General features: G+C 45.9%; 1 protein-coding gene across 3 annotated transcripts in view; it reads left to right on the top strand.

Moving 5' to 3' along the window:
- The window catches only part of sptbn2 (spectrin, beta, non-erythrocytic 2), a 55,516-nt gene that overhangs the window by 28,793 nt on the left and 12,654 nt on the right, over window positions 1-14,069 (top strand). For all 3 annotated transcript variants that reach the window (XM_068330675.1, XM_068330673.1, XM_068330674.1), the window contains 14 exons: window positions 7,396-7,547; window positions 7,768-7,941; window positions 8,035-8,126; window positions 8,284-8,364; window positions 9,280-9,395; window positions 9,508-9,620; window positions 9,726-9,913; window positions 10,025-10,142; window positions 10,290-10,448; window positions 10,557-10,859; window positions 12,248-12,401; window positions 12,481-12,875; window positions 13,313-13,576; window positions 13,660-13,871. In XM_068330675.1, coding sequence (XP_068186776.1) covers window positions 7,396-7,547; window positions 7,768-7,941; window positions 8,035-8,126; window positions 8,284-8,364; window positions 9,280-9,395; window positions 9,508-9,620; window positions 9,726-9,913; window positions 10,025-10,142; window positions 10,290-10,448; window positions 10,557-10,859; window positions 12,248-12,401; window positions 12,481-12,875; window positions 13,313-13,576; window positions 13,660-13,871 — 2,521 coding nt within the window. The remainder of the gene's footprint in view (window positions 1-7,395; window positions 7,548-7,767; window positions 7,942-8,034; window positions 8,127-8,283; window positions 8,365-9,279; window positions 9,396-9,507; window positions 9,621-9,725; window positions 9,914-10,024; window positions 10,143-10,289; window positions 10,449-10,556; window positions 10,860-12,247; window positions 12,402-12,480; window positions 12,876-13,312; window positions 13,577-13,659; window positions 13,872-14,069) is intronic.

The raw sequence follows: 14,069 nt of genomic DNA, 5'->3' as shown, positions 1-14,069 counted from the left end.
CGAACTTCTCACCCTATCTCTAAGGGAGAGCCCGGACACCCTGCGAAGGAAACTCATTTTGGCCGCTTGTATCCGGGATCTCGTTCTTTCGGTCACGACCCACAGCTTGTGACCATAGGTGAGAGCAGGAACTTAGATCGACCGGTTAATCGAGAGCTTTGCCTTTCGGCTCAGCTCCTTCTTCACCACGACGGACTGATACAGAGTCCGCATCACTGCAGACGCTGCACTGATCCGCCTGTCGATCTCCATTGTACCCTCACTCGTGAACGAGACCCCAAGATACTTGAACTCCTCTACTTGGGGCTGCGGAGGGTGTAGAGCTGGTCCACTGTTCCACGGCCAGGACGAAAACCACACTGCTCCTCCTGAATCCGAGATTCGACTTCCCGACAGACCGTCCTCTCCAGAACCCCTGAATAGACCTTGCCAGGGAGGCTGAGGAGTGTGATCCCCTTGTAGTTGGAGCACACCCTCCTGTCCCCCTTCTTAAAAAGGGGGACCACCACCCCAGTCTGCCAATCCAGAGGCACTGTCCCCGATGTCCACGCGATGTTGCAGAGGCGTGTCAACCAGGACAGCCCCACAACATCCAGAGCCTTTAGGAAGTCCGGGCGGATCTCATCCACCCCCGGGGCCCTGCCACCGAGGAGCTTTTTAACTACCTCGGTGACCTCAACCCCAGAGAGAAGAGAACTCTGCTTCCTCATGGGAAGGCGTGTCTGCGGGATTGAGGAGGTCTTCGAAGTATTCTCCCCACCGAGTCACAACGTCCCGAGTTGAGGTCAGCAGTGCCCCATCCCCACTATATACAGTGTGGATACTGCACTGCTTCCCCCTCCTGAGACGCGTGATGGTGGACCAGAATTTCTTCGAACCCGTCTGGAAGTCGTCCTCCAAGGCCTCACCGAACTCCTCCCACGCCCAAGTTTTTGCCTCAGCAACCACCAAAGCTGCATTCCGCTTGGACAGCCGGTACCTATCAGCTGCTTCAGGAGTCCCACAGGCCAAAAAGGCCTGATAGGACTCCTTCTTCAGCTTGATGGCATCCCTTACCGCTGATGTCCACCAACGGGTTCTGGGGTTGCCGCCACGACAGGCACCGACCACCTTACGGCCGCAGCTGCGGTCGGCCGCCTCGACAATGGAGGCGCGGAACATGGTCCACTCAGACTCAATGTCCCCCGCCTCCCCCGGAACGTGAGTGAAGTTCTGCCGGAGGTGGGAGTTGAAAATCCTTCTGACAGGGGATTACGCCAGGGGTTCCCAGCAGACCCTCATAATACGTTTGGGTCTGTGTTTTGTGAAAAACTTGAATAAATAGGTTCGTAGGAGGTGGGTACACAGAAAACTCACTCACACAATGAATCAAGCCACTCCTCTAGGGCTATAATAAATGTGTGATTTATTACACGCAGAGAATAGAGATATTAAGAAACAATACGTACAAACAACAAACAAACAATAAGTCAAAAGACCTCTATGATGCTAGACCAAATGTGTCGTTTAGTCCCCGCAGCGCATAGCAATGCAAACAAACAAATTCTATGATGCTCGAATAAACTTGTAGTTTAATTCCCCACAGAGCACAGAAACAATTCTATGATACTCGAATAAACTTGTAGTTTAATTCCCCACAGAGCACAGAAACAATTCTATGGTGCTAGAATAAACTTGTAGTTTAATTCCCCACAGAGCACAGAAACAATTCTATGATACTCGAATAAACTTGTAGTTTAATTCCCCACAGAGCACAGAAACAAACAAATAGTTGGTTGAGCTAAGGCAATATATGGTGGCATTCCAAATATGCTTGGCCTCTTACCTTGATACAGGGAAGGAGATCCTACAACCCAGGCAGAGTAGCTTCAACCAGGCTGGGCGTCCGTATGTAACCCGCAGCTGACTCTCTCTATCTTCCTATCTTTCTCTCTCTTACCTTCTTTCTCACTTCCTTGAGACTGAAACTCCTCACCTTTTATACCTTTTAAGAAGAAAGGCCTGCATGCGAGCAGGAATGGCCAGTTCCAGCTCTCAGGCAGCCCTCCTTTTGGTGGTACCCCCCGCTGAGGAATAAACATCACCATCCTCGAAAATGCAGTGTAGGAAGCTTTCACGCACTCGTAAACCATCTGTATCAGGAGACCTTACACCTTTGGAATGCACCAAACTTATCACACCAAAACTAAGAAAACTAAGAGATCTTTATTACACATTGGAATGTAATTTAAAGGCTTTCATGCACCCATAAAACATCTTACACCTTGACTGAAAACAGGTCTCCATCTCCTCTCCATCGGTTCTCCTTTGGTTCTCCATCTGGTTGGATGGGCTGTGACCTGCTGTGACCTCTTTGTCCAAACAAACTAAGATGTGACTTAGCCCAGCAGTTGCATGGAGAGGTTTTGAAGCAAGTTCTCAGTAATGACATGATAAGAGTCAAATCAGGACACACACAATACAAATTTCCATTACAGTCTGCCAGGTCAGACCGGCATCTTCCCACACCATCGGAGCCAACACACCACCAGGTGGTGATCGGTTGACAGCTCCGCCCCTCTCTTCACCCAAGTGTCCAAGACATGCGGCCGCAAGTCCGATGACACGACCACAAAGTCGATCATCGAACTGCGGCCTAGGGTGTCCTGGTGCCAAGTGCACATATGGACACCCTTATGTCTGAACATGGTGTTTGTTATGGACAGTCTGTGACAAGTACAGAAGTCCAATAACTGAATACCACTCGGGTTCTGATCGGGGGGGGGCGTTCCTCCCAATCACACCCTTCCAGGTCTCACTGTCATTGCCCACGTGAGCATTGAAGTCCCCAAACAGAACGATGGAGTACCCAGTGGGAGCGCTCTCCAGCACCCCCTCCAAGGACTCCAAAAAGGGTGGGTACTCTGAACTGCTGATTGGTGCATAAGCACAAACAACAGTCAGGACCCGTCCCCCCACCCGAAGGCGGAGGGAGGCTACCCTCTCGTCCACCGGGGTGAACCCCAATGTACAGGCGCCAAGCCGGGGGGCTATAAGTATACCCACACCTGCTCGGCGTCTCTCACCATGGGCAACTCCAGAGTGGAAGAGAGTCCAACCCCTCTCGAGAGGACTGGTACCAGAGCCCAAGCTGAGTGTGGAGGTGAGCCCGACTATATCTAGTCGGAACTTCTCGACCTCACACACCAGCTCAGGCTCCTTCCCTGCCAGAGAGGTGACATTCCATGTCCCAAGAGCCAGCTTCTGTAGCCGGGGATTGGATCGCCAAGGTGCCTGCCTTCAGCCACCGCCGAGCTCACAATGCACCCGACCCCTATGGCCCCTCCCACAGGTGGTGAGCCCATGGGAAGATGGACCCACGTTGTCCTTTCGGGCTGCGCCCGACCGGGCCCCATGGGTGCAGGCCCGGCCACCAGGCGCTCGCCTTCGAGCCCCACCTCCAGGCCTGGTTCCAGAGTGGGGCCCCGGTGACCCGCATCCGGGCAAGGGAAAACGTGTTCCAATGTTTTTAATCATCATTTAGGGTCTTCGAGCAGTCCTTTGTCTGGTCCCTCACCTAGGACCTGTTTTCCATGGGTGACCCTACCAAGGGCAGAAAGCCCCAGACAACTTGGCTCCTAGGATCATTTGGACACACAAACCCCTCCACCACGATAAGGTGACCACTCAAGGAAGGGAAGCCCCCAGGAGTCCCCAGGGACAACATGCCCCTGAAGGCCTCCTTCTTCAGTCGGATGGCTTCCCTGACCACCATGTGTTCGAGGGTTACCGCCCCTTGAGGCACCAAGGACCTTGAGACCACAGCTCTCAGCTGTAGCTTCAGCAATGGAAGCTTTGAACACCGACCATTCAGGGACGATGCTCCCATCCTCCACAGGGATGCACCAGAAGCTCCTTCGGAGGTGGGAGTTGAAGGCCTCGCGGACCGAGTCCTCCTCCAGACGTTCCCAGTTCACCCGCACTACTCGTTTGGGCTTACCAGGGCTATCCAAAAGTTTCCTCCGCCTACGGACCCAACTCACCACCAGGTGGTGATCAGTTGACAGCTCTGCCCCTCACCCGAGTGTCCAAAACACATGGTCGAAGGTCAGCTGATTCGATCACAAGATCAATCATTGACTTCCGACCCAGGGTGCTCTGGTACTAGGTACACTTATGAGCATCTTTGTGTTCGAACATGGTGTTAGTTATGAACAATCTGTGACTAGCACAGATGTCCAACAACATAACACCGCTCGGGTTCAGATCAGGGAGGCCATTCCTCCCAATCACGCCCCTCCAAGTGTCTCCATCATTGCTGACGTGTGCATTGAAGTCCCCCAGAAGAAAAATGGAGTCCCGTGCAGGGATCCCATCAAGGACCCCATTTAGGGACCCCAAAAAGGCCGAATACTCTGAACTGATATTTGGTGCGTATGCATAAATAACAGTTTTCCCTCCCACAGTCTTAAAGCGTAGGGAAGCTACCCTCTCATCCACCGGGGTAAACTCCAGCACAGCGGCGCTCAGCCGAGGGCTTGTGAGTATCCCCACACCCGCCCTGTGCCTCACGCCTGACGCAATTCCGGAGTAAAACAAGGTCCAACCCCTATCCAGGAGTTTGGATCCAGAACCGAGGCTATGCGTGGAGGTAAGCCCCACCAGATCCAACTGGTAACACTCCGCTTCCAACACAAGCTCCGGCTCCTTCCCCGCCAGTGAGGTGACATTCCACATCCCCAAAGCCAGCTTTTGCCGCCCGGGTCTGGTCCGTCGTGACCCCCTTTCGTCACTGCCACCCATATGGCAGCGCACCCGATCCCATTGGTCTGCCCAGCGGGTGGTGGGTCCACAGGGGTGGGAAGAGTCCACGTTGGCTTTTCTGGCTGAGCCTGGCCGGGCCCCGTGGCAGAACCTTGCCACCAGACGCTCGCTGACGGGCCCTCCATCCAGGCCTGGCTCCAGACGTGGGCAGGGTCACATTATCCGTTTTTCATGGGATCTTCTGGAACCATTCTTTGTCTGGCCCTTCACCTGAGACCTGTTTGCCTTGGGTGACCCTACCAGGAGTACAAGACTCCCGACAACATAGCACCCAGGATCCTTAGGGCACACAAACCTCTCCACCACGATAAGGTGATGGTTCTTTGGAGATGTGCTCTAGTATCTAGAGGATGTTAAAATAAGTAATTAGTAATTTAGTAATTTAGTAATGGCAGGTCACTGTGTGTGTGTGTGTGTGTGTGTGTGTGTGTGTGTGTGAGTATGTGTGTATGTGCATTAAAATAAATCAAATAACTCAACGAATAATTCCTGTTGGGAAAGTCTTCAAAGTGGTGCTGTTATACTGTATGTCAGAAAATAGCCAGTTTTAACTCTGTCTATTCTGTGTGTACATGTAGACACGAGTCGCACACACTAACGTCACAGCTTTTTGTCGCAGAGAGACACCCCCCGGATAGAAAACGTTTCGGTTACAACGTCCACACGACAACGCATACCCGGCGTTTTCAAAAAACTTCACTTTGGCCAGCGTTTTTATCCCAGTTATCTGCATTGTCGTTAGACAAAAGGAGTTACCGCAACAAAAATCCTTGCTCTCCGATGCGTTGCACCATATTGTTCACGTGATTCCTTCTGGCAGATGCTTGATTGGTTGGGCGCTGTAATTGGTTTGGCACTTGATTGACAGGTAGTGGGTGGAGTTAAAAAGCGTGACAGCGTGAGGTTTTCAAGTTAGCTTATGAAACTATATACAGGTCCTTCTCAAAAAATTAGCATATTATGATAAAGTTCATTATTTTCCATAATGTAATGATAGAAATTAAATGTTCATATATTTTCGATTCATTGCACACTAACTGAAATATTTCATGTCTTTATTGTTTTAATACTGATGATTTTGGCATACAGCTCACGACAACCCAAAATTCCTATCTCAAAAAATTAGCATATCATAAAAAGGTGCCTTACACGAGCTATTAACCTTATAATCTGAATCAAAAAAATAACTCTAAACACCTGCAAAAGATTCGTGAGGCTTTAAAAAACTCCCAGCCTGGTTCATTACTCAAAACCACAATCATGGGTAAGACTGCCGACCTGACTGCTGTCCAGAAGGCCATCATTGACACCCTCAAGCAAGAGGGTAAGACACAGAAATAAATTTCTGAGCGAATAGGCTGTTCCCAGAGTGCTGTATCAAGGCACCTCAGTGGGAAGTCTGTGAGAGGAAAAATGTGGCAGAAAATGCTGCACAACCAGAAGAGGTGACCGGACCCTGAGAAAGATTGTGGAGGAGGGCCGATTTCAGACCCTGGGGGACCTGTGGAATCAGTGGACTGAGTCTGGAGTAGAAACATCCACAGCCACTGTGCACAGGTGTGTGCAAGAAATGGGCTACAGGTGCCGCATTCCCCAGGTCAAGCCACTTTTGAACCAGAAACAGCGACAGAAGCACCTGACCTGGGCTACAGAGAAGCAGCACTGGACTGTTGCTCAGTGGTCCACAGTACTTTTTCGGATGAAAGCAAATTTTGCATGTCATTCGGAAATCACGGTGCCAGAGTCTGGAGGAAGACTGGGGAGAAGGAAATGCCAAAATGCCTGAAGTCCAGTGTCAAGTACCCAGTGCCCACAGTCAGTGATGGTCTGGGGTGCCATGTCAGCTGCTGGTGTTGGTCCAGTGTGTTTTTATCAAGGGCAGGGTCAATGCAGCTAGCTAACAGGAGATTTCCCTGGCATTAATGAACATGCCATTGACATTTTGGTTTTAATCAGATGAGAGATAGTTGTTTACTGCAGTAGGTAATACAGTACAGTGCGCCCTCACGCATTTGCGCATCAAGCATTTGCGCATCAAAGCATGTGACTTCACCTCATCGCGGATTTTTGGTAGGCAGTCACGTGATTCCGTACACGCATTCTATTGGCAGACAGCATCCGGAAGTGCGCTCGGTTCCATGAGTCTGACTTACCTGAGACACAAAAGTGCTTTAAACAGTCGATAAGATTGTGGGAAAAGGTAATACAGATAGAACGTGGTTTAATATCAGTATGGGGAGGGTCATAAACATTTAAATTACCGTACATAATAAGATAAATAGTTTGTCGCTCTATCGCGGAATTCATTAATCGCGTGTGGTTCCTGGAATACCGCAAAGAACGAAGGCCCACTGTATATGATAATTAAGTCATATCAGACGTTCTTTGGGGCTTCGAAAATATTAGGAGATTTTGTGATTGAGGAGATTTTGACCTGAGCATTAGTTAGAGAACTTTCCCATGGAGTTGAGACACTGGTGGTGGCGGCCGCTGATGACTTTTCTGAGCCTGGTAAAGTGATGAAATTAGTTGATCTGTGAAAACTGAGCAGATAGATATAACACAGCTCTCCTTTTGTTGTGTATTTTGCAGATGAACGTGAAGCAGTACAAAAGAAGACCTTCACCAAATGGGTAAACTCTCACTTAGGCCGAGTGACCTGTCGCATTGGTGACTTGTACACCGATCTACGGGATGGCCATATGCTGATCCGCCTATTGGAAGTACTCTCAGGAGAACAACTGGTCAGTATTTTCCACCCTCCTTCTCTGTCCTAACTCTGGCTCTGACCCTCTACAAATCTGTGTAGAAGACAAAGTAATGCATGTCTTCTCTTTGCCCTTTATGTGTGGTTTGCTTCCGTTTGTGCAACTTCTTGTTTTTCATATCCTAAAATTCTTCATGTGTTGTAATCACTTTATTCATTTTTTTGTTTGATCTGGTGCTCTTGCTCTGCTCCTGCAGCCAAGGCCCACCAAAGGACGCATGCGTATTCACTGCCTGGAAAATGTTGACAAAGCCCTGCAGTTTCTCAAGGAGCAAAAAGTCCATCTAGAAAACATGGGGTCACATGACATTGTAGATGGGAATCATCGTCTCACCCTGGGTCTCATCTGGACCATCATCCTTCGCTTCCAGGTAACAAATACTTAACTACAGCAGTAACATTGCCACTTTTAACTAGAGCTTATTTAAAATTATATAATTTTATCATATCTGAACAAAACATAGATCCAGGACATCAGTGTGGAGACGGAGGACAACAAGGAGAAAAAATCTGCAAAAGATGCCCTCCTGCTTTGGTGCCAAATGAAAACTGCTGGGTAAGGAAACAGAAGGAAATGAGAGACAATTTAATCATACTGGACAAACAAAAAGATATTTGATCATTTGTGCTTCTCATGGTTTTACAGAGGCAGCTACTGATGGATGTTGGTGGTTTAAGTTAATGATTAATGTCTTGTCATCTGGCCTTTACAGATACCCCAATGTCAATATCCACAACTTCACAACCAGCTGGAGAGACGGTCTAGCGTTCAATGCCATTGTGCACAAACACAGGTCATTGACTTCTTCCTGTACTTGATGATACCTACGGCACTGGACCGGCAGATACTTAGTTTGAGGGGTTTCTGTCTTGTGAGGATTTCATTTCCTGCCGATTAAAATATTACATATTTTTACACTGTAATTTTTTGTCTGTTGCAGTACCCATCAAAATTTCTCTGGGTTTTATTTTAATTAATTCCCTTTTTTTGTTAATGTGTCTTGTTACTCCCATCTGACAGTCTTCTGTATGGTTGAAAGGATTAAAATAACAAAAAGGAATAAAACGACCTAGATCACAGAAATAATTACATTTTTTTCCAATGAAGGGCCATACTAAAGAACTCACTCGCACACCCTGTTGGTTACAGTACCAAAGCCATATCCTTAACTCCCAAGTCAAATGAAACACAGTGTATTGGTCATGAAGAAAACAAATTGTGATTTACTGAATTGTAGGATATTTTGTGAAAACATACACTGTTGTGTACATGATTAGGTCCCATTTGTGATAAAGAAAATTCTCGATGGCAGATAGTTTTGTTTTTCTCCCTAAAGGTGGGTGCAACAAATTTGATTCAAAATTATTTTTCCTACATTCACATATGTTATTTATTAATTTTTTATTGTACAGGCCCTTTAAACCAATGCCCAAAAGAGCTCACAATGTAAAACATATTTCAGGCATAAAAAAGCAGTTATTGGCAGCACAACAACAGATTAAAAGCATGAAGATAACAGTACTTGCATTCAGTGGATTATGTAATGCGTGTTGGTCATAAAACACCGGTTTATCTGAGAGGGTTGTTTTTTGTTTCTTTACAAGGAGGTGATACTGTATGTCAGCATGCATACTGTCATCACTGTCAACACTCCCCTGTAATCTTTTAGAAAAATTCTAAAGCAAAATTGTTTCTTTGTCTTTTTCAGACCTGACCTAATTGAGTTTGACAGCCTGAAGAGATCCAATGCTCACTACAATCTCCAGAATGCTTTCAATGTTGCTGAGAAGGAAATGGGCCTCACCAAGTTGCTTGACCCAGAAGGTTAGTGGACAAAGTCAAACATTTTGGCACCAATTAAATTCTAATTCTAATTAAATTAAATAAAAGGCAGATGAGTCCATGTACAGATTGTAATGATACCCCTCCTACCCAGATGTTAATGTTGACCAGCCTGATGAAAAATCTATCATTACGTATGTGGCAACCTACTACCATTACTTCTCCAAGATGAAAGCTCTGGCAGTAGAGGGCAAACGAATTGGCAAAGTAAGTGAGCTCTGTGGTTGTTGATGGTGTCCATTCAAGTTAAACAGGAAGCACTAGCGCAAATGTTTGCCCATCAATTACTTTGCTTATCTGTTTTGGATACAGGTGTTGGACTATGCTATTGAGGCTGACCAGTTAATAGAGAAGTATGAAACCCTGGCCTCAGAGCTTCTTCAGTGGATTGAGCAGACCATAGTGACACTCAATGATCGGCAGCTAGCTAATTCACTGAGTGGTGTACAGAACCAGCTTCAGGCTTTCAACTCTTACAGAACTGTGGAAAAACCCCCTAAGTGAGTAACAAACCGGCTTCATTTTACCCAGTGAATGAGCCAAAGCCTGTTACACGATATCCATGGTAAAACAGTGTATAGTATGCTGAATGGAGCCGACTGTCTCCACAGATTTACAGAAAAAGGGAACCTAGAGGTTCTTCTCTTTACTATCCAAAGCAAGATGAGAGCAAACAATCAGAAAGTCTACATGCCAAGAGAGGGTAAACTCATCTCTGACATCAACAAGGTATGGGCCTCTCTGGACCAGGATAGAAATGGTTTTCCTAATGAAAGCCTGAAAGGATTATCACCAACTTTACATAAAGAATTTGTCCCATTGTCTATCTAGTATTAAGGATATTACCAACCTCGTCTTTATATATTTGTGTGTCAGGCCTGGGAGCGACTGGAAAAGGCAGAGCATGAACGTGAGCTGGCACTGAGGAATGAGTTGATTCGCCAAGAGAAACTGGAGATGCTTGCTGCTCGTTTTGACCGTAAAGCAGCGATGAGAGAGACGTGGCTTAGTGAGAACCAGAGGCTTGTGTCTCAGGTAGATAAAAACAATTAATTTATCAATGTGTTGCTCATCGATATATTCTTGTTCCTGACTTGAATACATAGATTTATGGTCATAACCAATATATATATGTGTTATTAGGACAACTTTGGAACTGACTTGGGAGCTGTGGAAGCTGCCACCCGGAAACATGAGGCCATTGAGACTGACATCGGAGCATATTGGGAACGTGTGGCTGCTGTGGAGGCTGTTGCCAAGGAGCTAGAAGTTGAGCGATACCATGATGTGCGGCGTATTGTTGCGAGAAGGGATAATGTGCTTCGACTCTGGGAATACCTAAAAGAGCTTCTGGCTGCACGCAGAGAACGTCTGAATGCCCATCGGGACCTACAGAGGCTGTTTCAGGAGATGCGTTACATCATGGATTGGATGGCAGAAATGAAGGTACTGATCCACAAAATGCATACATCTGTTATTTTAACTAACTTGAAATTGATTGGCCTTGTGTGCAATCAAAAAAGGAATTTCCTCTCAAATTCATATTTATTCGGATATGACAGCAGCAGTTTTAAAGTCTATGTTTTATCTGGTCAGTGGTTTCTGTCATGGCATAATTTTGGTGAAACAATTCATTCAGATGTAATTCTTTCAGCTTGTGTTAAGTGACTCTGTCTCCATGTGCTGCTATAAAACTATATAATTTTATAAAATTTAAATGGCACTAATGTCATAATGTCTTAGCACAGACACACATTATAGTAGTATATCTTCTTAACCACATTAAAGGGTTAAATGGTTAAATAGAGAACCTGCTGTAGGGCTGCAGTAATAAATAATTTCTTTCATCTATTAATCTGTTGGTTATTTTTAGAATAAGTACAGTACTGCATAAGGAATATTGCATGCTCTGCAAGACCAATACTGTATAAAAAATAACAAGTAAGTTAGGCCTAAGATGAAAAACTAATTGTTTTCCTTTTTTAACTGCATGTTAAAGAAATCCTTGAACATTATCACATGTATAAAGAAAACTCAGTGCATTTTAGTGTGACATCACATTTGGTTTTTAAGAAAACATTTTATCAAATATAAATACAAATAATATAAAAGTTCAAATTCAAACACATCTATCTATCTATCAAAAGAAACATACTACATAAAAGAGCTCTGCGAGCGTGCGTGTGTGCGTGCGTGCGTGTGTGAAGTCTTCAAAGGAAGTTGTAGTTGAGATGATGAAAACATAACTTGCTCAGAACTGAAGCTTTATTAAATATGTTCTGCCTAAATTCTGGGTGATACTCATTTGTAATTCAAAACATATTATTGTTGTAAATTATTATACAGGTAAATGTAATGGAGGATAGCATGGTTGGAGAGTCAATTAAGACATTAATTCTGTTATATTGACTGGTAACTTGAATCTATGGGATGTGCTGGAGAAGACCTTGCAGAGTGGTATGACTCCTATGGTCAATACAAGAACTTGGCCAAAAATTAATGCAATTCTGGACAGAAATAAATGCTGTGACGTTGTACGAAGTTGTCGAAACAATGCCGCGGCAAATGCGCACTGCAATCAAAGCTATAGGCAGTCCCACGAAATGTTAGAGTGTGTGACTTTTTTTATGGCCGGGCAGTGTATTATCTCTGCTTGAATTTTAATAAGGTTTTGGCTACTAGAGTGTTTGAGTTAATGATATGAAGCTATAGCTTGTTGAAATTCTGCTGTTTGTGTATATTATATTTGGTTGTTTGAAATGTGACAAATCGTAACAATCATTTAATTGTTTTGAATTTTTTAATGAAACAAGTATTATTCTTGTCTGTTTTAGGGTCGTCTCCAATCTCAGGACTGTGGCAAACATTTGCATGATGTGTTAGACCTGCTGCAGAAACACACTTTGGTTGAGGCTGACATTTCAGCTCAGGCAGAGAGGATCAAGGCAGAGCAGGATGCTGCACAGCGTTTCACTTTCTATGAACAGAGTTAGTCTTCAAAAATGCTTTTCAACATTTTACAATGTTTTGCTAAATCTAATTGCCTTATATCTCTTTTAAATACTAGCCTATAAACCGTGTGAACCGGGGCTGGTTAATGACAAGGTTGAACTACTGGGACAAGCCTATGAGGAACTTGGGCAACTTGCTGGGGAACGCAGGGAACGCCTGGAAGATTCACGGCGCCTGTGGCAGTTCCTCTGGGATCTTGGAGAAGAGGCAGCCTGGATAAGAGAGCAGGAGCAGATCCTGGCTAGTGGAGACTGTGGCCGCGACCTCACCTCTGCCCTTCATCTGCTAAGTAAACATGAGGCATTCAGGGATGAAATGGCAGCCCGTTATGGCCCCCTAAGTAATAGCATTGCTGCTGGTGAGACTTTGATTAAGGAGGGACACTTTGGAGCCCCACAAGTCACAGAGAGGATCGAAGACATCCGCGCCCAGTGGGCACATCTGGAGGAGGTGATCATGAATCTCTGTACCTGTGTACAACATGAATACAGTGTGCCCTCATTGCTTGCGGTTAATGTGTTCCAGGAATCACACGCGAATAATGAATTCCATGATGTAGCGACAAACTATCTTATTATTTACTGTATTTTAAATGTTTGTGAACCATCCCCATACTGATAGTAAACTACCTTCCATCTGTATTACCTTTTCCCAAACGCTTATTGACTGTTTAAAGCACTTTTGTGTCTCACGGAATTCCGAGACTCACAGAACGTTGTGCACTTCTGGATGCTGTCAGGCAATAGAATGCGCGTGCGGTATCACGTGACTGCCTACCAAAAATCCGCGTTGAGGTGAAGTCGCGAGTGTTCATGTGCGAATGCGCGAGGGCACATTGTAAATGAATAGCATAAACCTATTTTCTCAAATATTGTTTTTCTCCCTAGACCACCAAGCTCAGAGAGCAGAGTCTCAAAGAAGCAGTGGCCCTTCACCAGTTTCAAACAGATGCCAATGACATGGAGGCATGGATAATAGAGACGCTTAGACAGGTGTCCAGTCAGGAGGTTGGACATGATGAGTTCTCCACCCAGACTTTAGCTCGCAAACAGAGGGAGGTAGAGGAGGAGATACAGAGTCACCATCCCCTCATCGACTCCCTGCATGAGCAGGTGCAGGCGCTGCCACAAGCTTATTTGCAGTACCCTGAGGTATGTTTGTAACCCCCCCCCATACTTCATCAGTGATGAGATGCTTTCTGCTATGCTATATTGTTGGTTTTCATTGACTGCAGGTAGATGGCCGAGTACCTGCAATTGAACAGCGCTATGAAGAATTGGAGTCTCTTTCAGCAGCACGACGCCAGGCTCTGGAAGGGGCCCTGGCTCTTTACCGTATGTTTAGTGAAGCTGGTGCCTGCCTGCTCTGGGTGGAGGAAAAGGAGCAATGGTTACATGGCATGGAGATCCCTACCAAACTGGAGGACTTGGAGGTCGTGCAGCAGAGGTTAGTGTGTTGTGAAGGAAGGGAACATTGATAGGCAACACAGCAGTTCCCTGAGAAACAAACATCCAACTTATGAATGTTTGGATGTTTGTATCTCTGGGAACGGGGAACTGCCGGGTGTAGTTCCCCTTTATGCTGCAACCCCCGCTAGGCAGCACTGCTCTGTAGACGTATCTCCAACACTCCGATATTAATTTG

Source organism: Antennarius striatus, chromosome 13 (assembly GCF_040054535.1).
Source record: "Antennarius striatus isolate MH-2024 chromosome 13, ASM4005453v1, whole genome shotgun sequence".
NCBI classification, from domain to species: domain Eukaryota; kingdom Metazoa; phylum Chordata; class Actinopteri; order Lophiiformes; family Antennariidae; genus Antennarius; species Antennarius striatus.
The sequence above is the reverse complement of the archived record's forward strand: the minus strand, read 5'-3'. Positions and strand labels throughout refer to the sequence as shown.